Genomic DNA, 26,100 nt, shown 5'->3' with positions numbered 1-26,100 from the left:
GAATAGTAATCAAAAAAACATGAAAGTTCACATAATTAATGCATAATTATTCGCAAGCTGTCCCTCTTGTTCGGATCTTCTTGCATCACTCCTGCCACTGTTCCCTGTCATCATCTAGAAGCTTCTCGAGTCGCTGCTGTGTTGATTGCTCTCAGCTGAGACACTCAAGGTCCTTCTTAGATTGCTCTGCATCTCGCCAGAAGCGCCGCTCGATTGGCTGCCCATCACCCCCCCCCCACACACACACACACACCCCACAAGCCTGACCCATCAGCGAAAGAGCCGCAACGCATCCTTAGCCAATGCGCAACAAGTGGGCAACTCAGTTGTCCGGTTGATGCTCATCTCTAACCGTGGCTTCTGTCATAACAACCCCTCCAGCACTGACATATTGCCCCTTCCTTTCATTGACCCTTCACCCCCCCTTAAGGAGGTTTCACGGCATTAGGACACAGTCCGCCAAATTCAAGAACAGCCTCTTTCCCAAAGCCATCTAGATTTACAGCATCCACATTTATTGTAGCGGCCATATCTACGGCACCTGCCCTTTATAGCACTGCTGCTGCAGTTCATCAGTCACTGATGGCAAATTGTCTAGTTTGGCACTGTTGCACTGCACTCTCTTGTCTTGTATTGTTTTGCATTGTTTTGTATTGTTTTTGGTATGGTCCTCTATTGTTTTGCACTGTTTTGTATTGTTTTGCACCGTTTTGTATTGTTTTGGTATGGTCCATTGTTGTTTTGCACTGTTTTGCATTGTTTTGCACTGTCTTGTATTCTTTTGGCACAGTCCAGTATTTTTTGCACTATTTTGTATTGTTTGCACTTGCTTGTATTGTTTTGCACAGTTTTATAATATTTTGGCACTGTCCTGTATTGTTTTGCACTGTTTTATCTTGCTTTGCATTGTGTTGTATTGCTTTGCACCGTTTTGTATTGTTTTGGCACTGTCCTGCATTGTTTTGGCACTGTCCTGCATTGTTTTGGCACTGTCTTGTATTGTTTTAGCACAGTCCAGTATTTTTTGCACTATTTTGTATTGTTTGCACTTGCCTGTATTGTTTTGCACTGTTTTATCTTGCTTTGCATTGTGTTGTATTGCTTTGCACCGTTTTGTATTGTTTTGGCACTGTCCTGCATTGTTTTGGCACTGTCCTGCATTGTTTTGGCACTGTCTTGTATTGTTTTAGCACAGTCCAGTATTTTTTGCACTATTTTGTATTGTTTGCACTTGCCTGTATTGTTTTGCACTGTTTTATCTTGCTTTGCACTGTGTTGTATTGTTTTGCACCGTTTTGTGTTGTTTTGGCACTGTCCTGCATTGTTTTGGCACTGTCCTGCATTGTTTTGGCACTGTCCTACATTGTTCTGCACTGTTTTATATTGATTTTGTCTTTAGACTTTCTTAACAGAGTGAAGCTGAATGATCAAGCGCTCCAAAGCACTTGAATCCCAGTTGAAGCTCCTATCATATTCGACACCTTCGCACTGGTGCACTAGACAACCAACATGACGGCAGCATCACAGCTCCAAGACCTCCACAAGGCTTCATACCTTCAGACTCTGGAAGGCCTGTCTTATTTCTTACAGACGTAACTCACATCTGCTCCCTCTGAGCTGTTATACCAACTCAGTTTCATTGAATTATTTTAATCACCTTACTGCCTGGAGTTTTACCTCAATGTGCTACCATAGTTACTATCACTGACTGTATTAATTAAAGATATGGATCATAAGTTAGCACATTTATTTATGTCTTTATGCAAGGCTTTATATCAACATACTGGAGCGTAATGTCTAGTATCCCATTACAAAACTGCACAAACCTCACAACAATGAATGTCTGTGCATTTGGGTCAGTGATCTTTATCTGTAGTTTGCTTTCTATTGTATGCACAGGCTTGTAAGCTGTGGTATTCACAAGCCCGTAAGGTCGTTTCTCACAAAAGAAATAAATGAATTTAAACGCAACAATAAATGCATACCTGCATGTCGGTGGCGATAAAAGCTTTAAGCAGAACGGCTAGCCATGCATTCAGATGGCGGGAATAAAACGCTGTAAAGCTTTGATTCTCTAGCACTTAATTCCCGTCGTATGTGCTATATAAATAAAATATTACATAAAAGAAAATACCATGTAAACGCTCATCCGCTACAGTGCAAATTTAAATATATTAGAACTTCCACGCATACACTATGCAAATCTGTGCGAATCTCGCCAATACAATTCTGAATTAATCAGCAGCAGTTGCATTAAGAGCACGGGGTAATCCATCTGGAAATCTCACGTGTCTGTCTCTCTGCTCTGCTCAGCAGATCAGGTTCTTATAAAATGTACCACGGCTTCCCATGACATGCAGGTTATTGTGCTGCAGCGGCACTCTGGCATTGTTATTAAAATAAGGAGAGTAAGGTGCTATATTTCAATTGTTTCCTGTTAGCAGCTCACATTGTAGCCACAGACCATTGTTATCAGCACTGGGCAGTTCAATGGCTTCCTGGTCCCAGAAAGGCCTAAATCCCAGTCTCACCACAAATGCAGCCCATCCTTCCCCATTTTGATGTAAAAATGCATATGAAATGAATGTACTGTCAAACACGTAAGTCCTACATTCATGTACAATCCACATTAAATGTAAGTGTCATTAGTCATATATGTCCATGTATGTCATGTTAAATATTACATTTAATTACATTATATTAAACTAATATTTTGAGAAACATATAAGTTCTACATGTTTTGGGGTCTTTTCTTGTCGCCATATGCTCTGAACTGGAGTCACGTAGGTAACGTCACTTAGCACTATTATAGCGATGGCAGGTGTTTCGGTCACAATTTGTAGCCTCCAGTTTCCAGCTGAGTCTCTTGGGGGGGGGGGGGGGCTGCTCTCGTTGACGCCTTTTTCTTCACGGCATGGCATTGAGGCGTCGTGAACATGCAAAAAAAAATACATAAAAAACACCACACGGGGGTCCTAATTATCTTACTTTGATGTTCACCTCCCCTCTTGCTAGCGCTGGGGAGCTTGTCGCGCTCAAAACGATACCAGGTGCGGGGCGGTTTTCTTACAGGAGCGACAAACACGCCACTTAGCACCTACCGCTAATGGCTAAACGCTGGCATTTAGCGTCATCGCTGTGCTTTTCTTTGGCTCGCGGTTCAAAAATAGTTTTCCAAATGAATACATACGCGAGTTCAAAAACAAACAGACAAATAAAAATGCGGCGGGCATTAGTTTTGTTCACGGGCGTAATAACGTAATAACTCTACCATAGTGCATAAGTGCTTTTCACGCAAACTGTGAGAACCGGCACCAGTAACGGGGACCCAGATGTGCAGCGAATGTATGAATGCGTTCGTCCATGAAAGAAACAAAAGCCCGTGCTATCCGATGTCTCCATATCTGCATGCGAGATGCCAGAACGAAATCTGAACCAGAGATCCATTATCACCGCGATCAGAAGGCTGTAGCTTATTCGCACTCACAAAGGGCTGTCAGTCACAACACCACGCAAAGCGCCGAACTCCAAAACCTGAACTGGAAGTGCAGAAATTAGAGGCAGAACATGATTGCTGTACTTAGCAGCTCTGTTCCAGTCCCAGAGACAATCGTTCAATTCAGATGTCAAGGGGCCCAACTAGATATTAATAAATGTTATTGTTCTCCATCTATTGTTGTCCTGTCATTTGATGTCCTTCATGCACATGTGAACTGGGAATTTCATCACCTGGCTGACTTTTGAGAAGTGACACCCTTTGTTCACCGTATCAGACGCTCCCCACGCCAAAACCAGACAGATGGGTTGGGAGGGAGGGGTCTGTCGACTGTGGCTGTAGAGTGTGCAATCTCCCAGTCTACCCACTCCCCTACAGGATGCACAAATCAAGGGGGCAGGCATCACCCAGAGAATTCAAAGTGTTATTAAGTTACCAACCGGAGCATCTATCATCTTGAGTGTCATACACAAATAAGGCGACCACCCCAAATCAAAAACTGCTGTACTTGACATATTAATACGTTTAGTTCTGTATCAGTACATACCAGTGCAGAATCCCCAGTATACAACGCTGTTTTACGCTATTCCGTATATAAGCACAAGCCAGTAATCTCTAACCCAGCAGATAAGCGTTGGAAATCCACGTTTGCTTTAGGCCCGGTACTGAAACCGGGGCGAAAACAAATCGGAACAGGATATTTCTACATGATTCACGTTTTTTTGGGACTTTTCTTGGCCTCCGGAGGACAGACGAAGGGGGCCGTGATCATGCGGATGACTGATCGCTTGGGTACGGTGAACATTCTGGGCTCCTGAGACGTCTGCTTCTGAACGATGTACATAAAATGCAGCCTTATCCAGTTCGCCTTGATCTACTCTCCGATCACACGATATTTAAAAAGAATATTCATCCTGCAGATCCCCTGTAAGTTCAGGAGCAGCCCAGAGGAATCTACCACTTTGGGGAACTGCTCAGAAAATAGGGCTACTTGTGTGAATTAAAACACAAACATCACGTATTAAAAACGCGAAACCACTTTTTAAATGCGTAAAAAGACAGCAGCCCAGCAATACTAAAAACACCTGCGTCGGTGGAATTCGATAATGGTACGGTCTGAAATGAGAGTTTAGCTACAAATAAGATTACAGTAAGACAAGAACAAGAGGGGAAAAAATACCCTGGAAATGAGCAGTCTAAAGCACTGAATAAAAATACGAAAAGTTAACTTGCTTATTGAATCGCTAGTCCCACGCAGGGTATATATAACCTAAGATTTTCACATCTAATCATTAGTTATGAATTACATATTTTATGCACCGGCTGCTCCCTCTTATAAATACTCTGGCAGTAGTTATCACTTTAATTTTGTTTCATTCCCTGCTATGGTTGGGCTAAGAATAGCGATCATAATTCAGTATTCATTGCACAAGGTATAAATAGAGGTAAAATACCACGGGCTGCAGTGGTATAGTACTTCTGTAGTGTCTTCGAATGGAGGAGTAGAATCGTCTTCCGCCCGACCAGTTCTGCTTGCAGGCTTGAATTTTATTGATCTGCTGAATGGCAGCAGGAAGAGGTAGCGTCCTTCAGGGTGTATTAACATGACAAACGCATCACCGAACACCCGCCCCCTTCTTGATCCCTTCGCAGTCAACTCGGAGGGGAACTCACACGCTGTTTTACTTAAACACTCAGTGCTGCCGTGTCACATTGTTCTGGGAAAAAAAAAGGTGAATGCAAATTGTGGGGGGGGGGGGATGTGGAAACAATCTGGAGCATTTAATTAATTTGCCAATTTGTTCTGCTAATTTAACATTTTCAGTATAATGTGGGAATTTACATAGCTAATTTCCTCTGAACAATCCCCGATGCGTACTGTCATCACCTACCTAGCTGATAATGTGCACCATCGGCTACATGCCAACATCAGTCCTTCGGTCTCAAAAATTACTGTTAATATTGGGAAAATTCGTGGTAAATGCTCTGCCTCATCAGTGCTGTTGCATCAACTACCAAAAGCCCATTTCTTCAACGTTCCTCTCAAAGAAACAAAGAAATTCCCTGCGCTCCTCAAAGATATATTGAACTACATTGTACTAAATGGCCAAAACGAAAATGTAGGCCTCGCCTGTTATTTGTGCTGCGCCAGCAGGTTGTGTGTTTGAGACCCCACGCGACGCATGCTTAAATCCTCCATATTTTTGTGTTAGCGGCTGATTGCTTAGCCCTACTGTCACCACACTCCTGAGCTTCAAACTGCAGGATTGTGAAGCTGAAAGATTCAGTGGCATCCAGAAGTACTGGGCGGTTCTGATTGGTGGCGGGTTTGAATGCGATCTGGGGGGGGGGGGGGGGGGGGCGGACAGATGTTGAGGTTCTGCCTGCAGTGCTCTCTTCTACGCTTGTAACATTCGCCTTCCCGGCACTCTCTGGAAATAGCCGGCGAAGACCGGCCTTTGCATGTAATTCACACCCACAACGGGACAGGTTGTTACAGACCGGGACCGACCAGTTGCAGCCGGTCTCTCTGGGGCGAGGAGAGAAGAAAAAGGGGGCTCATTTGAGAATTTTCACCCGTTTACAGCCACCTGCCAAAACCACGACAATCTGATGACAGGCCAAGATGCCTTGAACTCGCTGCACCGGCCAGAATAGAACAGCAAACGCTTGAATTGCACGTTTCCAGCCAAGCGTGCTAGATGCTTAGCATTAAGCAGAAGGCTCATATTCGTGTGACATTTCTGTGCTAAACATGGGCCGCCCTGCCAAAACGCTTCTCAGCATTTTACATCCATGCTGAAAAAAATTAAGAGCCCGCTCTATATATCAAATAAATCTGCATTTGTAAGTCCAGGTTTGATCCTGGTTCCGCTGGCAGGAGGCTACGCTGAGCAGCAGGCTGCTTCAAGGCTCAAAGTTTCTAAGACAGCAGTAAACAGGAGCAAGGTGAAGCAGGAGACACTGGGAACGAGCAGAAACCAGCCAGGTGGAGGGAGGAAGCGACATTCTAATGCCAGAGACGACCGTGAACTTTTTCGGCAGAGCCTCATGAAACGGAGGGTGACCTCAAGTGACCTTCAAAAAAACGACCTTCTTTAACTAGATTAATGTGATTTATATTGCCGCACCTGATCTTACAAACACGCACAGAACCACGTCATCCTAAATGTGCTTCCTTTGATGTATTAATAACGCTAAAACTGGTGCCGTTTTGATGAGGTACTTCTTGACAATACTCTCCTGATGAGCTGGTATATGGGTAGGGGAGCAGGTACATTAGCGCAGCGATAGACACTTTTGTCCGCCGCGAACATTCTGGAAAAGCACCATGGAGAAGCAGACGAAGCCGCAGTCATATGACTAGCCGAAAGGCCATTAAAAATGCCTTTATCCTGAAAGAATACAATTATGCTTTGTAAAGGGATGTATAATGTTTCACTGTTCGAGGAAATCATCTGAGCATTTTCCAAATAAAACAGCAAGGTTCCATCCGCCCCATCACCAATTATTGAATCTGATAGGATGGGTCAAATTTTTTAGCAGGCAAACTAGTTCTCTGTCCACTGTAATATGAATACATCCGTCTATATGCCATGCTACGTGCATCATCAGAATGTCCTAGATCATTTAGAACGCATTCGCTCAGCAGTCACTCACATCCAGGTAAACTTTAACCAAAACAGCTTAACTGCAATCGTTTCCTTTCTCGTTTTACGACATTGATGCATTTCATACAAGTTTTGTAAGACATCATCTCCATTCCGTGGGTTTAAATGTGATTTTAGAAGTACTCCTCCAGTTCGCTGATAATATACAGTCGGAGCCCAAAGACAACAGTATGTGGAGCTGCTGTATGTGCTCCTGTTTAATTGTGATGTTCTCTGGTGCCAGCGAGAAGCTGCGTTTTACTTCCTCCACACTGGCATAGCTGTTAGCCCAGCTGGTGCTATTTCGTCTTGTGGGCGAAGGCAATGGGAAGGCGGGTCGGACCAAATTCACGGCAGGAGGGCGTGGACAGCAGGGAACCGGAGAGGATCCAGACCACGAGAGGAGGACGATCTTATCCGCCGACCCATGTGTGCCCTGCGTCACATTTAGCCGGTTATAAGTGATCAATTGAAATTACTCTATCCATCCATCCATTTTCCAAACCGCTTATCTTACTGGGTCGCGGGGGGTCTGGAGCCTATCCCGGAAGCAACGGGCACGAGTTAGGGTGAAATTACTCTACTAGATTATAAATCTGCTGAAGAGCTTTCAAACATCAGCTTCCAAGCTAAACCTTACCGCTCTTATAGTCATCCCGAAGTTGAGAGTTGGCTAGGAGAGAAACTAGAAGTTGAATAAAGGGCTTCATCTACCTTCATTTTATTATGGATTGTTTAAAACGTCCCCGCCGTGACTCGGTGCGCATGTGCGTGATATCTCGCCTCGGAGATCACCTGTCATTATTCATTCCAGCCATGCAGCAAACGCTTTACGGATTCCTGTGCTCGGCGCCGTAGCCTTTGTACCCCCGGGGGATGCTGCCGTGAAGGAGGCGAGGAGCAGCTACGCCGCTTTTCCAGAAATTCGCAACGGGTCTTAAACATAACCTGCCCAAGGCAATTAAGGTGACACAGGCCGGGACATGACAGCACAAGAGTAGAACACAGTGTCTGCGGTACGAAGAGAAACAGCACAGCCAAACTTTTACTGTTATTACATTGCATGGCGCCTTGCTTCTATAGATAGACTAGAAATATCTCGAGGCGATTATATATTCTGTTTGTTTCCTGCGAACTGCTCTTTAGTCCATCAACAGAGAAATCAATGCAATCAACTACATTTAGAAGAGAATCTTAGTCAGATGCTGTCAAACTCTGCACAAGCGAAACATACAGGCAGGTATGTAAAACATATCAACATGATATATCGCCTCATCTTCATCTGAAGTCATTGGCCTGTTTAATCGAGGTTTTATTTACTTGTGTGACCAGGTTACCTAAATAAAGACAGATGATGCCGATAAAAACAGACAGGCCTACTGGTAATCAAATCCTTCTATGCTGTAATATACTATTTCGTTTTAGATATTGGCTGTGCTTAATGGCATATTAATTCAACCTGTGTTTGGACTTTAGAGACTTAACCAAAACTAAAAGGTGTCCATAAATGTAGATTAACTAGGCCTACTGTTGATCACCTTTACTTAGATACAGGAGCATATTTTGTTAAGTTAAACTCACATATTCCTGTTGTTGTTTTTCTTTCAAATGAAGTATGTGTTGTGTATGCTATCTATAAAAGATTTCCTCTAGAGGAAAGGAGGAAATGTGAGGTGTTTTGATGCAATATGCAGCGGGGTATTTTTAGAATAACTGCAGAAGTCATCATCCAAATACCGCACGTTGTGGGAGGACATCTTGGAGATACAGCTAACTTTGACAGTCCTCTGAGGTCTGTGTTATTCGTAACGGAGTCGGCAGGGAGTCAGTGGGAACAGACTGAATAAACATGAATCTGTTGCCGCCCCCCCCCCACCCCGTACCAAGACGAAGGCGCACGAGGAATCAAAGCCTCGTTTACCTTCTCTAATCAGGAAGTGAGTGGAGCACCCCAACACCGCGTTATAAAGATTCAAGCAATAAAATAATAAAACAATTACGATCAAATCTAACGTCCTGATCATTCAGTGGCTGGTTTGTTTGTACCCGAGAAACAAGCTGCAAATGTTACAAAATATGTCATAAAATCTTTACATGAAGGATTCAGAACGTGCACATAATTTGAGACCTACAAATCAATTGTGCCTTCTAGTGGTGAAAAAAAAAGCCGTTTATTAACCTGCATGAATTCAGATGGCTTTTAAATTATATGATTTTTTTACTGCCTTTTAAACACAGAAACCTTCTTTGCTAAGGAAATTCAAATGATCAAGGAATTTTGCATAGGTAAGGAGCAAAAAAAAAAAATCCCGAACTTCTACTTACGATAGAAGACATATTCTGTATAACTGGACCAGATCTTGTCCTCTGTGTATTGATTGACAAACGATGCGGTAACCGAGGAGTTACAGGCGACCATCTGGAATCCGCACTCGGAAAGCATGTCAAATGCTCTCTCTAGGTGTCTGAACTTAAGGTAAAACCTGGATGTATATCTGTCCGGCGTCCTGTCCGGATCTCGGCTTTCATTCAAGGTTTCCCCGAAGACTTCTTTGGCTAAAGCGATTCTGCCGGAGATCAGAATCCTGGGCACTCTTCTGAATTTCGCGTCTCGCTGGCTCTCCCGGTTCAGGGTGCAGGAGCCCCGGTACCCCACGGTGATGAACCCGTACCTGCGGTCGCTCACACCTAAAGACGGCGGACACATTTTTTGGTCGCTGCCTTGGGAGATGTCATCGATGTCGCTGTGGAAATAGTCATCCGGACTTTGCTTAAAGTACTCGGGGGTGAGGATTTTAACCAGCTCCGGAAGCTGATAGTATTCTGCTTCCCGCTTTAGTCTTCCTCTCTCTGGAAAGTGGTCGGGAAGGACGATCTGCTTATCTCTTAGATAATCCAATACATACCGAAACAGAAAGCCATCCCTGTCGATAAAGTAGCGTCCTTTGGGATCTCTGGCTAGATCCTTTAAATTGTCTTTTTTGGGAGAGAATATCTTACCAAGCAACGAGTTGGGCGCACTAATTAGGGTGGCGTGACGGGTGTAGTAGACCTGTCCTCCAACGTTTAGCTCCACGACGTCGGGGAAAGAAGTGGGAGCAGAGCCTTGATCTTTGTTTTGCGGCTGGGATCTGCTGTTACCGCTCAGGGCCATTATTTCAGTCATGCATGCAAATGCCTTCAAGGCTAAAGTCGCGAAGAATGCTTGCTGTGCGTCCAAAAAGTAAATGTGGGTATTTAATCACTGAGCGATTTTCATACAAAAAAAAAATCAACGAATATCATACCAGAATTTAAACATCTAATCCGAAAGTCAGAATTATATTCAACCAGAGACTATATTTTAAAGCTATACTGTTGTACAAAATGGTTATATTTTCTCTTGCCAATCAGCTATATTAAGAGTTAAATATAGACTGATAAGCCCCATTTGGTCAATATAAAGGTTTCTAGGTTACTTCAAAATATGAAGACGCGTATAAAGCCTTGGAACCGGTCGCCCTGCCTCTTCTGCCCGTCGACGGTAGTAGCCGGAAAACGGAGGGATGCTTGGCCAATTTCTTCTCTGGAATATTACCTTAAATAGCATGACATGGTAATTCGTGCATTATCACGCCCAGGATTTATTAAACACGGTCAACACTGTTGGCACTTGGAAAACAAATCTCACCCCAACCTTAAAAAAAAAACAGCACTGGATATTACATTATTCCTGCAAAAGTTCACAGCAACTTAAAAAAATCCGTGGAATGTAGCCGGGCGGCGTCACCAGTAGTTCATGTCAACTTCTCCTGTTAAAGAAAAATACATGATGACCCGTTCGAGATAACTTGAGGGATAAAACACGAACTCGGCTCTCTGAACGGACGTCGGACACTTCATCTGTCCCTGCTGGAGTTGGTTTGCTTCGCCTCTCCGCGACCAGCTTTTATTTCCAGCGCAGCGATTAAAACGGCTTTATAAAGGCGATGCTGCGAGTGGGTTTAGCCGGAGCCTGCAGGGGGGATCCTTGCTATGTCTTGCGAGCAGCGCTGGCAGCACAGTAAAAACGTCTCTGCTGATGTTGTTTCAGCGGTGCAGGGATAAACCATCACGGGGAATAAAGTCTTACATCATCTTAAAGGAAAACACCATCTGCAATTTCCTACGCTCTCTTCGTCCATCGCAGTTCATCATTTGAACTTTTTTCCAGCATGACAATATTTAACTAGAATAGATGTTGGAAGAGCATTGTTAACTCCCCACCGATCACAAATTCTACGTATTTCAAATTCCGACCATGTTTGTCAGTATCATTCACCAAATGACTGACAATGACTCCTCTCACCGACAGCCAGGCGCGTTCTGGTTTCAGGACCACGGACAGAGACTGGCTATTTCGAAATATCTGCTTTTGTCAATGATGTGTAGCCTGTCAAACTGCCGGTTGTTTTTATGTTTGCAGCCCACTGAAAGGTTACATTGCTTTATTCTTTCTAGATTGATTTTATTTAACGGTTTATTTGTCTTCTCCTTGCCACTATAGCGATAATTTTGCGATTTCACGTATTTTCCGTTGACGTGCTTCTCTTCGCCTATTATAATATAATATGACCATCGTCGTCTTGGGAACAAATATGACAAATTATGTAGCTAACGGTCAAAATCCTGAAGAGGTGATATCCATCTGTCCATCATCTGTCCGTGTTTTCAGTACAGGGCCCACGGGAATGTTCTGGAACCTGTCACAGTCAACAGGGCAAGGGGTGGACCCTGGACAGGGGGAAGGGATTTCACCCCCAAATCTGGAGGTGTGAGTGGAGATGGGTGTAGTCTTCAGTTTCTTACAGGGCGGCTTCCTGAGCTGTTTTGCAGCTGCATGGTAACGATGACTTAACCGAAAAGACGTGGAAGAGAACAGGACTTTGTTCTTTTCATCTAACGAAATGAATCTTTAGAACTAAGAACATTCGAAATATCTAATGTGTCCAATGTGTCGAGTATCCTATTGTGGAAAAAAAACTGATGTATATCAATCACCTATTTACATATTTAATAGGCTTGTATATGGAAGATGATACATTCGCTTGCCTTTAATAAAAAGTGCTTGACTAGTAAAATGGTCAGAGTTTATCTCTACATTTAATGTAATCACAAATATTCAAATGTGCATCGTGTTGAGTTACTTTTAAATGTCTGTATAAAAACCATATACACTGTATAGCCATAAGTCACACTTATCGCTGCCACAGTCATACGATCTTCACCAACAAACAATGGCTGCAGAATGGCTGCAGAATGGCTGCAGAATGGGTGGGCCAGTGACCTTTTCCCTGGCACAATCATCGAATGCCATCTTTCTAGAAAATCAGTTTGCCAAATTCCTCCCCTGCTAGAGCTGCCCTGGTCAACCTGAAGTGAAGTGACTGTGAAGGGGAAGCATCTGGTAGCAAGTTCAGCTGCAAAGTTGGGGGCCACACGAGCTCACAGAGAGGGACCCGATCACCCAGCATCCACACCCAACCTGAACGGCAGCAGATCCCACCAGCGATGGTCCAGCATCTAATGGAAAAACCTTCCCAGAAGATCTGAGGCTACTACAGTGACTAAGGGTGGACCGACTTTCATGTTTTGTTTTGGATTGAGATTGGAGTGAGTTACAGAAGCGACACTCTCAGAAAAAGGGTAAAAATGTGTACCTTTGCTTTCCACTGGGTCTGTACCCTCAAGGGTCTGCAAATCGTTCCTTTAGCTGTAGGAACTTGTTCATTTTAGGGAACATTTCTGTACCATTGATGGTACATTAATGCTGTTTGTACCTCTGGGATGTTTCTCAGAGTCCATTTCTGTACCATAAAAGGTACAATCATAGGGATACAGCCCCAGTGGCAAGCAAAGGTACAAACTTTGGCCATATAGTGTAGGATTGCTGGCGTGACAGTGTTTCAGTGCCTTATAGCTGATCGTGGCAGAAAGCAGGACCAGTAACCAGTTATATGTCTCATTCAGAAGCACTTATTGTCAGTCTCGAATGGCAATGCGTACTTGTCTGCTACTTAATCACAAGCCGTTTGTCATCTGAAGAAAAGCCGCCCGCCGTGTCAGTTCGATGCCGCGATGCTCATTTCAGCCCCTCGAGTCTGATTCGAAGATAATGAAAAAGTCAGAGTTCTCCGAAGCTTAAGTCATCCTCCCGCGTTCATCTTCAGAGACTCCGAAAGCCCTGGCGCAGACAGTTGTAAGTAGGCCACTGCTGTAATCATAAATACATGCATGATGATTTTTTTCCCCCACCCCATACATTTCCTTTTAAAGCAATACAGCCAGCCAGATATCTTTTCATTATGGCAGGATTTATTGCAGGGGGGGGGGAAATGGACTTGAACTAATTGCCCACATGCTTGCTTTAGGAAATGCCGTTACGGATCTCTGCACTGCGTTCACAACGACGCGCTTTTCTGCTCCTCATCCTCTCTTTCTTCGCCCGTTCAGGATAGCCGCCTCTCAGTCAGTTTCCATCAACAAGTCTGCGGAGCAGCGTTCCAGAAAGCACATCGCGGGCCTCTCTGTGTGATGGATGTGAAAATACCCTGGGCCGGACCTCTCCTCTGAGATCTTTTGTTTTAGTTAAACTGAATACACTGCTATGCTTCACCCTGGTTTGTCAGGGCCCCGCTTTAGAAATAATCACCCTTCTCACAAAGGCACGGCCCTGGGGACATAAGGGAAATAGTTCAAAGGGCTCCCCAGAACCTCAGAGTTGGGATTGGGTTTTAATCTTTTATCAGCAGGGTTAGTGAGCTCCGTTTTGTCCCACTGCACACCGCCCGGGCTGATCTCAGCATCCGCTGAAGCCAGACAGATAGTTTTAAAATCTGACGATTATCGGGGAGCGTGTATTGGAAGAAATTTGGTAAATCAGGTGTTTGTTCATACTTGCTTAGCCATTCGTCACACCGGATGAATGTGTCTCTGTCTCCTTTCAGACTTTGTCGCTTCTGTCAATAATGATGTTTCCACACTTTTCCTGGGATTTAGAATATAGTTGGACTGAGAAACCACCCATCCATCCATTTTCCAAACCGCTTATCCTTCTGGGTCGCGGGGGGTCCGGAGCCTATCCTGGAAGCTACGGGCACGAGGCAGGGAACAACCCAGGATGGGGGGGGGGCAGCCCATCGCATGGCGCGACGGTGAAACCATCTGAGGCTTATTTTGGGTAAAATCTCACTACAGTTTCATTCAGTTAAATGGCTGCATTGCATATTCCAGTCAACCTTTTGTCCAATGACTAAATTAAATTATTTCACATGCAATGTACCTCCTAGAATTGCTGGCACTGGACAAGCCTCATGTGCGCTATGCTCAATTTGCCTGGGGTAACTTTGATAATCAGGAATTTATTTATTTGTAATGCACCCACTGCACTGCAGAAAAACACGAAAAAGGAGCATATATTATAGTATATTTGGTCATAATGATTGCAGTAGACTAGCAGCTAAAAATGAAATGCTAACAGCAGTTGTGTGGAAACTGAACAGCTGCATTGAGTTATGTTCTTCTTATTACTGGTTTAAAGCTGCTCTACAGCTTTTGGACAGAGATACATTTTGCCTGCTAAAGTAGGTCTCCTTCTCCCCCGGGACGCACATGGGGGCTGTTTTAACATAGAGCCCAATGCACATTAAGGGCTTGGCAGACAGTCCTGGATATGAACTAAGTGACACAGGCAGACTGGTAAAGACCTCACAGTGCTTATCCTCCTATCAGCGGCTTTCTGGAAGCGGGCGCTGGCCCATTATCCAAAGGCTTTGATTATGCGCTGAATGAAGGTCCTGACCTGGTGCGTTTGCTGAATCTAAAGCTGAAACAGAGACCAAAAATACCAGCTAAAAGCTATTGTGGTACCTTTGCATTTTTTGGTAAAAGGTATTGTGGTGCTTTGCATTTTTTCTATTTATAGAATGTACATTCAGCATATATACCATATATTTTGAAAATATACACAAACACACGCAGTATACATGTGTGTGTACAATATGTACATATATCGTATACGTGTTATACATACATATTTTCCCACAATGTGATAAAAGCCTGTTATTTCGATATAGTGGGTATCATTTTTTTAAAATAATGATCTCTGAATCAAAAAAACAATCAAAAAACTAAAAATGTCCAAACTCTTGTATTTTGTTTGGTTACTTATGGTTAATATTAGGGTTGGGTAGGGGTTAGGGCTAAGGGTTAGGATTAGGGTTAAGGGTTAGAGTTTTGCCTATAGAGACGGTTCCCATGTCAACGATTACGAACGTGTGTGTGTGTGTGTGCGTGGGCCTGTTTGTGTGTGTGTATGTGTGTGTATGTGTGAGTGTAAGTGTGTGTGTATGCATGTGTGTGTGTATATGCGTGTGTGTGTATGCTTGTGTGTGTATATGCATGTATGTGTGTACAGTATGTGTGTGTATGCATGTGTGTGTGTGTATGTGTGTGTATGTGTGTGTGTATTTGTGTGTGTATGTGTGTGTGTGTATGTGTGTGTGTGTATGTGTGTGTGTGTGTGTGTGTGTGTGTGTGTATGTGTGTGTGCCTTGTATTTTTCACATTATTACCACAAGCACATAGTCATCAGTACAGGGCTGAACAGCTATGCTGTGCTGTTTCATAAAGGCTATACTTTAATTATTTAATTAACCTTCATTTAAAATTCTGCTTGAAAAGGCTGAGCTTCTCCACAGCACCAGAAAAAAAAAACAATCCCGAAATAATCAGTCACTGATGTTGCCTTCTGCTTCGATGCCGGTACTTACCGGAAAACCTCAGATTGCATTCAAGGACACCCAAGTCCTTTAGTGGTATAGAGCAGCTATTCTTGGCAAAAAAGGGCCGACGTTCAGGCCAAAACCTTTTAGCATGTGACACATACATGGGATATCAGCTTGCCAGGTCAGTTGGTGCTTGATGCTGTTTGGCAAAGCAGAACGGGGTACAGTGTGGAGATGATTTTTTTCCAGACAGTATTTAATGGCAGTACTGCAAGATTTTGCTTTTGCAGACGAAATGCAGTGCATTTGTTTCTTGGATATTCTCCAAAAATGTCCAATGTGACAGATCCTCTTTGTTTTACGGATATACTGCATGCCATCCCTTTGCATTACTGAATTTAATACTGACCGTGTTGGTTTTGCATATTATTTTAACAAGGTGTTGCTAAGCAGCATTCTGTAATTTGCCAGAAGAGCCAGCCCAGCGAATTTTGGCACTGTCATTCTCTCTGTCATGGCTTAAAGCTCTTTCGATGTTCCTTTTGCAACATAAGCTCGCTGTAGGAGGGAAGTGGCACCGACGCCAGGAACTCAATAGCACTCAAACTTAAAGGCTTCATTTAATAGACTACAAACATGGGAATGGACCTTAAAAGGCAAAACAGAAAACTACCAACACGTCAACGACTTAGTAAATTTCGTCCTCGGTATATTTGACACCTCGGAGACCCTGAGTAGAAAAAAAGAAGCCTTCCATCATTGATCTACTCCATAGATCCACAATCAAACATCGGTTAATCTTCCAAGCAACAAATATTTCACCTATCGACAGAAAAAAAAATAAAGCTATGAGAAAATAATGCAAATTTTAGGTACTTGCGATCCCTGTACGGCACACGCTGCAGTATTTCAGTCACTGGAGAGGGGCGAGGCAGCCAGAACTCCAGTTTGGAGATGTGTACATACAGCCAGTCCTGCTACATCGCAACTAATGCTTTCCTGAAAAACCGCGCATTTACCAAAACACATATATACAATGGGAAAAATAAGGTTTGGGGAATTCAACTCCAGTACTTAGTAACTTATACCTAACAAAATTAATTCAATAATAAGTGATACCAGTGGCCAATAATGTAATTATATGCAGTTTAAATAAGAAATAATAAGAAAAAATATATATATATATATTATGCATCTTGTGAATCTCACGAGAATTTCCTATAGTAACCGCTTCAGCTGAACCGGTCAAACTTGCTAACTTGTCGCATGCCGAGTCTGGAGTAGTAATGGCCAAAACGACACATCATACACCATTCGCCTTATTTCCTGACCGCACTAGATGGTGCTCTAGGTTTACATTGGGTGGATTTTTTGCACTGAGCTCACCATCTAGTGGAGATAGAAAATACAGCAAATGGTTCATCAAGAGTCATATCATAAGTCGGATAGATAATATGCCACAGCCACCAGGCATGCACACAGCACAAATCCAACAAGATTTATACAATAATTTGTCAAATATTATTTGATTTTTAGAATGTAAGACTTTGATCTGTGCAATGAGTATATGAAGCCTACAAAAAGTTAAATTCTTTTAGATTTGAAAACCGATTCAATGAAAAGAGCTGGTTCAAAAGAAAGATTCATTCACAAATCAGACATTATTATCGTTCATTTGGATAACTTTTTGCACGCAAGCAATATTTCTCGCTAAGAGTATATTGCAGTGTAACTCGCATAGTGCTTTTCTCTCTGACTAAGAATTGGACTTACGTACATTCACAGACAAAACGGTAAAAATATTGTACCTTTGCTTGTCACTGGGCTGTACCCTCGTCCCCAAGGTGCAAGCATCAATAATGTACCCTGAATGGTACAGAAATGTTCCTCAGAGTTCATTTCTGTACCTTAAAAGGTATAATTACCTACAGCTAAGGGTACAATTGCTATACCCTGGATGGTACAGCCCCAGTGACAAGAACAGGTATGAAGTTGTACCCTATGTTCAGAGAGTGTACTATCAGTCACGTTAGAACAGATTGGCACTGTGATTCTCATGTTGTGGCAGGACTGACTATATATCTTATAGAGAATCAATCCTCTTACGCTTCCGCCAGGACGAAAGCTTATAAAAGTGCAGACAGCTGTTTATGTTCAACACATGTATTCATAATTAACTAATTAGTTAATTTGTTAACTTATTATTCATTATATGCATTAATGAATACCTTACTGCTTGCCTCTCCTTATTTCTGCATTGCGAAATTCGATGGATAACCGACATACTTTTGTCTGTTGTGCTGGTGCAGGTGTTAAGTTTAACCTACGAGTTTTGTATCTTTCATGCTTATTTAACATAAAGGTCCCAGTTCCTCTTGTGCGGTGGAAAAGCGAGACATGACAGTGCAAAGGGGCTACTAAAGTTCCCGGTCGACACCGCACCACAAACTAGGTTCCTGAGGGGTGTAGCATAAGCAGGATTTCTCAGTTAGCTGGGTTACCTTAGGCTAGTAACATGGTTCAATTACGAGGGAGCCAAGGGGAGCTCTGCTGCTCCGAAAATGGCATGAACTTCCTTGAAAGCGCAATAGGGGGAGCTCTAATAAAATCGCCTGCTTTTGTGTTACAGGTTATATTTCATCTTCTGTATATTACGGTTCCAGAAATAGATGTCAATGTTATGTCTTTTATTAATTCAATTTCTTTACTCATTCTTATGTTGACTGCCTGCAGTAGTAATAGTAGAATTCTTTTGCAGTAACTCTGTTACTGACCGCCATGCAGCGCATTTATGTGTATGCGCATGCATATGACTTGGGAATTCCTGGTATACTACGGGAAATAGGGCCCTCCCGAAAGCCATTGTGCAATTCGGACCCTAGAAATCATGATAGTCCAATAAGAGTTTAGGTAAGGAGCATTCCCATTGGTCAATCATGACTTCTAGCTTAAGTTAACCCATCTAACTGAGAAATCCTGCTTAACACCCCCTGAACGTCGACGTGAAAGCGCCCTTTAATGGTTGCGCCATTCTTTTCGTTCCCTCTCCAGGGACGGAGGCACGTCAAACAGCAGAAATCATTCTAGGATGGGATTCGGTAATAGCACGACCCATGTTTGTCTCCTGTCAGTTAGTGCATCCAACTGAACAACAACTATGCAGCATTTTGGATAAAGAAACGTGGTAAAGAAAATAAGTGGCGGGCAGCCGAGTAAAGCCGTTTGCCCTCCGGGGGAGCGGCCCAATAAGGCTGTGACGTCACGTGAAAACATGAATGAATTGCCAACGTAAACCTTCCTAGCAAAACACAACCCCCTACTTTCATTATGCTTAACATGAATTCACAAGACTTCTTTCATTAGATTGTAGCCGAATAATTTAAATTTATTTAAATATGACTTTGATAAAGAACTATCTTTCCGGCTCTTGCCAATACTAATTAGATTAATTTTGTTCATATCAGTGTGATAATATATAATAATAAAATACAAGGATGTATAACAAACTGTCATGCTTTGTGGCACATATTTTGGAAACGAATCACTGACAATCGCTGTGATTTTGAGTCCATACCAAATAAAGTCCCAAATATGCGCTCAATAAAAGGATGCATTTTTCAATCTGGGACGTTCAGCATTGCATTTTGTTGAAGAAAACACTATTGTACGAAGGCAGGAGGTGAAGAATTCGTTAAGATGAACGACTGTGCGCTGCGGCTTCTTAAACAGCTGCATGGCTCTGGTTGCATCAAGAGCGCCGATCCGTCCCGATGCTTCAGTTACTTCTCCTAAAGCCGAGAGACGGGCACCGCGGTGCGGGTCACTTGTCAGCGTTCACATCTACAGCCGAATAAACGGTGGAAAAAGCTGCTCGCAGCGGTGCTGCACGCTCAGGCGCCCGGGTCTTGTTTTTCTGACAGCTTTGCCTCCTTCAACATTCAATTAAGAGTCGAAACAGTATGAAAAGATGCGCTCCGCTACCTCGCACTGTTTACCCTTCTTTCCCGTTTGCGTGACATGTTGAAATTATATTTTCCAGTTTAAACGGCAAAACGTTTTAAATATACCCCGTTAATACTGAACGTGTGACTACAGTTTAATTAATTTTGCTGAGAAAAAGAACGAAAGACGGTACATTAAAAGGCTGTGTAATCCTCTCATGTACTCCAGCAACGGCAAAGAATTAACTATACATTTGAGCATGGTAATTACCACAGCATAGCAATTCAGTGACCTAGATTCACTGTATTCTCTGACAGATTTCACTTTTCTCTCATTAGGCAGATAATCGTAAGCGGCTAGAAGTTATAAAATGACTGCTTGTTAAATTGCTTGGACACAAAATTCACATCATCCTAGGATGCAAAGATAAAAAAACAATGGGGAGATTCGTTTAAAAAATCACATTTGTGCGGAATTTTATACGGATTTTCCTTTAATTTCATATGGAGAAAAGGATTGTACAGCATTGGCTGTCCCACGGAGTCATATTCAGAGCCACCTGAGATGTAATGGGGGCGATTGCATAACATTTAGATATTTCCTAAAGGATTCTGGGAAATTCAAATGAAGACAAGAATATATTTCCTCCGAAACCCTTTTATCCAAGCTGACAATGTCTACATATTGATTACCTACTAAAGATTTGAGTCAACTACCGTTTGGGGTATCATTGTCCTAATCAAATGCAGCGGTGGAAGTTTATAAAACTAGAGTGAAACAAAGTGATGTGTGGCGCAGTGGGTTTGGATGCTGCACTTGAAATCAGAAAGTTCTGGTTCAAAATGGGCCAAATGACTTAACCACTAGGAAAAAAAAACCCACCCACTGCTGACTGACATTTCTGGGACTAGGGTTCGAGTCCTTCCCAAGGTTTCACTATTTGTTAAGGTATTATAGTTGGATACAGTACGGTGGAGTGGTTAGCACTGTTACCTTGCACCTCTGGGACAAGGGTTCGAGACTCATGATCTGGCACCATGTGTGTCTTCTCCCCGTGCTGTCGTGGGGTTTTCTCTGGGTACTCCGGCTCCAAAAACATACCGAGGTTAACTGGAGTTGCACAATTGCCTTTGTGGCTGAATGGTGTGTGACTGTGCCCTGAGATGGGTTGTTCCCTGTCTTGTGTCTGTAGCCTCTGGGATTATCTCTGGACCCCCCACAACCATGAATAGGACAAGCAGGTACAGAAAATAGATGAATATACAGTAATGCACGAACAATTACTTCAGGCAGCAGCAAGTGGCGCTCATACCTACAGCCGATAAGTTAATTTAATCAGGTCCTCGTTTATTCCTACCCCTGTTACTTGCATAGTAGCTCGTAGCCTCGTAAAGGACACACATTAAAAGAAAATGGCGATACCACACGTGCCGCTCAGTCCCTGGAAAGTTAGCACCTCCTTCGCAAGTCAGGAACAAGTACACATCTCTGACACGAAGCCATGTAACAGCGCTGCTAATTCTTCACAGCCACACGCTCACTGTAGAACACATTTATGGGCATCTCTGAATGTAACTGTTCGGGATACGGTGGCAAGACACCAAGGCGCTTTCGGTTGGCAAGACGAATGGAGGGAGTATTTTTTTAAATTTCTTTTTACTTTAAGTCTCATTGCTGTATCTTCCAACCTGCTACCTATAAGGAGAATCACACTAGACTCTACGCTGTACTTAAAAGTCTTTATGTTCTGATGTGTTTTATTGAACTTTTCCTTTGCCAATGATGAGTCATTAGCTTAGCATGACTTATTTCTTTGCAGAAGTTTTTCCTTATAAAAGCCAGTCCTGTGGACTGTAGCTGTCCCACGAGTTCTCTATCACACACTCTTATTGCTTTGGTCTATAGACACCAATTGATCTGATACACTCTGACAGAAGGAAGCATCATTACTTGCTACAGCTCCCAGAGATTCGTCTTTGCCGGCATCATCATACAATACCGTAAAAAGATAGCCCTTATCAGTGGCCTACCTTTCCATCTGACCTTAGGGGATTGAGTCCCAATTGGTTATTTTTTTTCCACAGGAACCTGAAACCTGCATAAAAGTCAACTCCAAACTGAGGATTCAGCAGATGAGTCAAATTTAGCTCCTGCGAATTTTGTCATAGCGTGCGGTTCATTTATTACACGATGACCAATACGACAAAAAAAAAATTGGACAGGTATTAAATTATGACCAGAATGGGACTTACAGGACACGGACTGGCATTCCATCCAGGGTGTCCCCTGCCGTCTGCCCTGTGCATTCTGGGATAGCAGCCAGGCACCCCGTAACCCTGTACTGAATAAGCTAGTTGAGGATGGATGGATGGTGAGCTGACATGGAACAAAAAACAAGTATGATTTTTTTTTATGGAATCTACGGTGATTATGTCCTTTAAAAAAAGTCTAATATTTAAAGCTGGGCTTAATTTGGAAAGGAACTTGCAAAAGTCATTTCTCACATTAATATGTATGTTAAGCCATAAACAAATTTTAAAATAATATCTTAAATATCTAATCTCTAATCTACCAACCCGTTTATAGGTGACTGCAATGTTTACTTGTTATTTTAAATTTATAACAGATGGTGATGATTTAATTGTCGTTTGTTTTGCTTAATAGCTTATGAAGTAATTTTAGCTGTGAACTTTGATCAGCAACCTCGACCAAGCGATTATAAATGACGACAACTTCGTGCCTTCTTCAAGACGAAGTTCCTCGGCATAACATGGTTCTGTATGAACCATAGAGAATTCATAAGGGTCATGGATGAAACTGTTATCGTACAGCAGATCAAGAGTCAATGTAATATCCGACACAAGAATCGAACTGAATTGAATTTGCTGCAGCTACCTTACTAAATTACATTTTTCATGCAATGCAATACTAAATTTCAACTCAAGGGGACGCTATGTTTATTGCTGCAACAGTAGCATGACCCATGTGACCCGGAAAAGGTACTTTTCATTTCGCAATTGAAACGCATTACTAGGGGTAGCATGGGCAGTGCTTTAGATGATTTTTAACTCTAGTTCAGATAAACAGAAAAAAAACAAATATAAAAAAGTCGGTCCTTAAAACTACAGGTATTTGAATTTTGTCGGTGTGGAGTTAACTTCACATATTCAGCAGTAACGGCTGTGTTATAGCTGAAGACCAATACAGTGCGAGGAATTAGGTTTTAGTTACATCGGGATTCATATTCTGTATATATGTATATATGTACAAGGAAATAAATCTCGCTCACAGAATTTACTATGAAATTTCCATTACATTTATAAATTCTGTCACATAACAGATTTCAGCTACATATAAATCTGGTCGTTTAATGAATGTAAATGAAATAATAATTTGCAGTATGATAATCCTGACTGGAGTGTGCAGTAGGGCGCGAATCAATTTCTTTCGATGCGCTAAAACTAATAAAACGTGTAATTCCCAGACTGTCTTGAATTAAACTCGAGGATTATAGCCTTTTAGATGCATTTAATGTGTTGAAGCACTTTGCTAGTCAATGATCTTGAAAATGCCGTTAGATTTCCTGCGCTTTCGTTCTTCAGGCTAATATGAAAATGATAATGGGGAGAAATTAACTCGTGTCTTTCATAGCGTTATACTGACGCTCTGTGTCTTGCTGTAAATTTTGCATGTCTTCCGCAGCCCAGAAACGCGATTTAAACGTATTTTATTTAGGCTATTTTCTTCCAGATATAGGAAAGTCCTGGATGACTGAAGACAGAAGACTCTAGCACCACGTTCAAGCATATTCATTCAACCAAAAATAGTTTGTGTTGCTTGTTTACTTGAGCACGGATCCAGTGAGCTGAATTGTCTGGATGTATTGGATTGTTTTTTGTGTGTGTGTGTAAGCCATTTTGATTAAAAAAGCAAAGAAATAAAGTAAACCTGTTTGTTATAAATTAATACGAAACGGTATAGCTTGATCCACATTCCTTTCTTGTACTGAAACCGAAGAAATCAAAGATACATGAAACTGTATTAGTACTATGAAAAAATTATGTGTTATAAGAATTTTACCTCTGTTTTTGCATGTGTATATGCGGAATGTTTGTAATATTTGTTTTTATTGTATTTTTTTTTGTAATTTTATCGTAACCTGCAGGAAGTGCGCAAGTGATAATTTTATTGCACTATACATATATGAGAGTAAATCGTTAAAACTTGGTGTCTCAGTTCGCCGTGGTGTCCTTCCGTGACGCTCCAGCAGCTACACAGTAAAGGTCATTCTGCCACCGCGCCGACCTGCGTGCGCAAAGACCTTGCGGAGGGCGCCCCCTGCTGCCAGGTTAGGTCAGTCGCATGGGGCCATCGCGCCATATGCAGAGCAGGAGCACGTGAGCTTCGCGAAATCCTACACGAGTCGTTTTAATTTAACGACGTGCCGTATGGCTTTATGGACATCTGGGCAGAGTCAGTTACCAGGTGCGGTATGCATTATTTAAAGCTAATATACGTCGCTATTAAAATTAAATGTTTTCAACTTAAACTTATACGACCACTATCATTTTGTGAAAACAAAACCGAATGCCTTAAGCATTTTGCCTTAAAAGCGATAAAAAAGACATGAATAAATGTGAATACGCGATTTGTCATTTTAATATTTGAACCCCTTCAGTGTAGTCTGCCGTGATCAGTCATGAGTATTTCCTGAAAGGTCTGTCATAATTGTTCCTTGGCAGAGCTGGGAGTGCACTTTGGTGGTAATGTGGGGGGTGGGGGGTGGGGACGGTGCTGCACCCCACCGAGGCAGCAGATGGCAGCCTGACAAGCGAGACTGACCTGGCCAGAGCACTGGGTCCCCGTGTGACCTTCAGAGTCACACCACTGATGGTCAGCACTGTACTGATAGCCGCACCTACTGAAAGCGATCCAAAGAGGGAAGCAGATAGTCCATTTGAATAAAGGATGGTTTGTGGTTCTGTGGGTTCGGCTACACTTCCTGTGATCAGGAGGTTGTTGGTTCAAATCCCACAGTTGGCAGAGTGGATATGCGGCTGACCCTGCTTCCTTAGATGTACACCACTTTGGATAAAAGCTCGTGCTAAATAAATGTATTTCGGCTGTTACTTAAGCTTAAATCAAAGGGTAAGAGTTGTAAGAGATGGAGCGGAACAAAGTGGCAGAGCTGCTCTTTCTTTCGCATTTTGCTGTCATCGTGCCTGTACTCCTTTTTATCTTAAAGCGAGATTTCCTGCGTTCATCTCGCTGCGCTCCTCTTACTATTACTGCTGACTTCCCGGCGCTCACTGCTTCCGCAGCTGCTGCGCCCTTGCCGCGCAGCATGCACCAGAGCCTCTCGCGGTTCCCTGATGGGTAGGGCGCTGCCCGGCTGCACGCCTCCCGCTGTAACCCGTGACCGTGACTGCGTGCGGCTACCATGCTGGCAGATCCCGCGCCTCGTCCCCCCACCCCGATCCTCCCGTCTGCCTCTGCTGTGCAGCCATCCCCCCGTAACAAACGCCTGGGGCTGTGAATGTTGTCATTTAGCCGTAAGACAGCAGGCTGTCTAGTTAAACCGCACCTGTCACAGAAAAACAGACAGACAGGCGGTGCTGGCTGCCTTTCAGAGAAAGTGGCTTTGATCTGAAATGTCACAGTCACACTAATATCGCACTGGTGGTACTAGCTTAGCAAAAAATGTTTTTTAGGCGGTTTTAATTACTGACCATTTGTTAGTTAACGAATCAGTCTGTGTCAATATGATACTAAAGTAAATAGATTGAAGTAGAGCACATATAATACCGAAGGTAAAACCAATAATATAAATGGAAGAAGAAAACACTGGACGAATGAGCATTTCCTGCCCCACAGAGACCTCGTATAACTCATAATAAGGATGCCTCGTTTGCCAAGTACAGAGGAATGTTTCTTTTACGCATCCCATCATGCACCTCTTTGAGGCCGACAAGCACGCACAATATTTACAACTGAGATCAAAGCTTGTTGTCCAAGCACAGGATCAGGCAATTTGTCTTGGACCCCTGGAGGCGGCACTCCAGGAGACTAAGGGCCTTATTCAAGCCAACTAAAATGTGACTATTATTTTAAGGACGGGATTCAAACCAGCGACCTTCTGACTACAGGCTTTGTGAGCCACACACTGCCCTCCGTATACAGGCATCACTTTCCTCTGTTCACCCTGATATGTTTTCTGACCAGAAAACCAGGCAGCGAAAACAAAATACTTTAAACGATACCTTTTGGG

The 26,100-nt window shown here is 42.8% G+C and overlaps 1 protein-coding gene across 6 annotated transcripts in view; it reads right to left on the bottom strand.

Moving 5' to 3' along the window:
• The window catches only part of kctd16b (potassium channel tetramerization domain containing 16b), an 82,941-nt gene extending 71,448 nt beyond the window's left edge, over window positions 1–11,493 (bottom strand). For 3 of the 6 annotated variants that reach the window (XM_048994974.1, XM_048994972.1, XM_048994971.1), the window contains exon 1: window positions 9,472–11,493. In XM_048994974.1, coding sequence (XP_048850931.1) covers window positions 9,472–10,312 — 841 coding nt within the window. In that variant the 5' untranslated portion in view covers window positions 10,313–11,493. The remainder of the gene's footprint in view (window positions 1–9,471) is intronic. The other 3 variants (XM_048994970.1, XM_048994969.1, XM_048994968.1) reach the window with 1 other exon arrangement.
• Between the last annotated feature and the right edge of the window lie 14,607 nt (window positions 11,494–26,100).

Source organism: Brienomyrus brachyistius, chromosome 24 (genome assembly GCF_023856365.1).
Source record: "Brienomyrus brachyistius isolate T26 chromosome 24, BBRACH_0.4, whole genome shotgun sequence".
NCBI lineage: Eukaryota > Metazoa > Chordata > Actinopteri > Osteoglossiformes > Mormyridae > Brienomyrus > Brienomyrus brachyistius.
The sequence above is the reverse complement of the archived record's forward strand: the minus strand, read 5'-3'. Positions and strand labels throughout refer to the sequence as shown.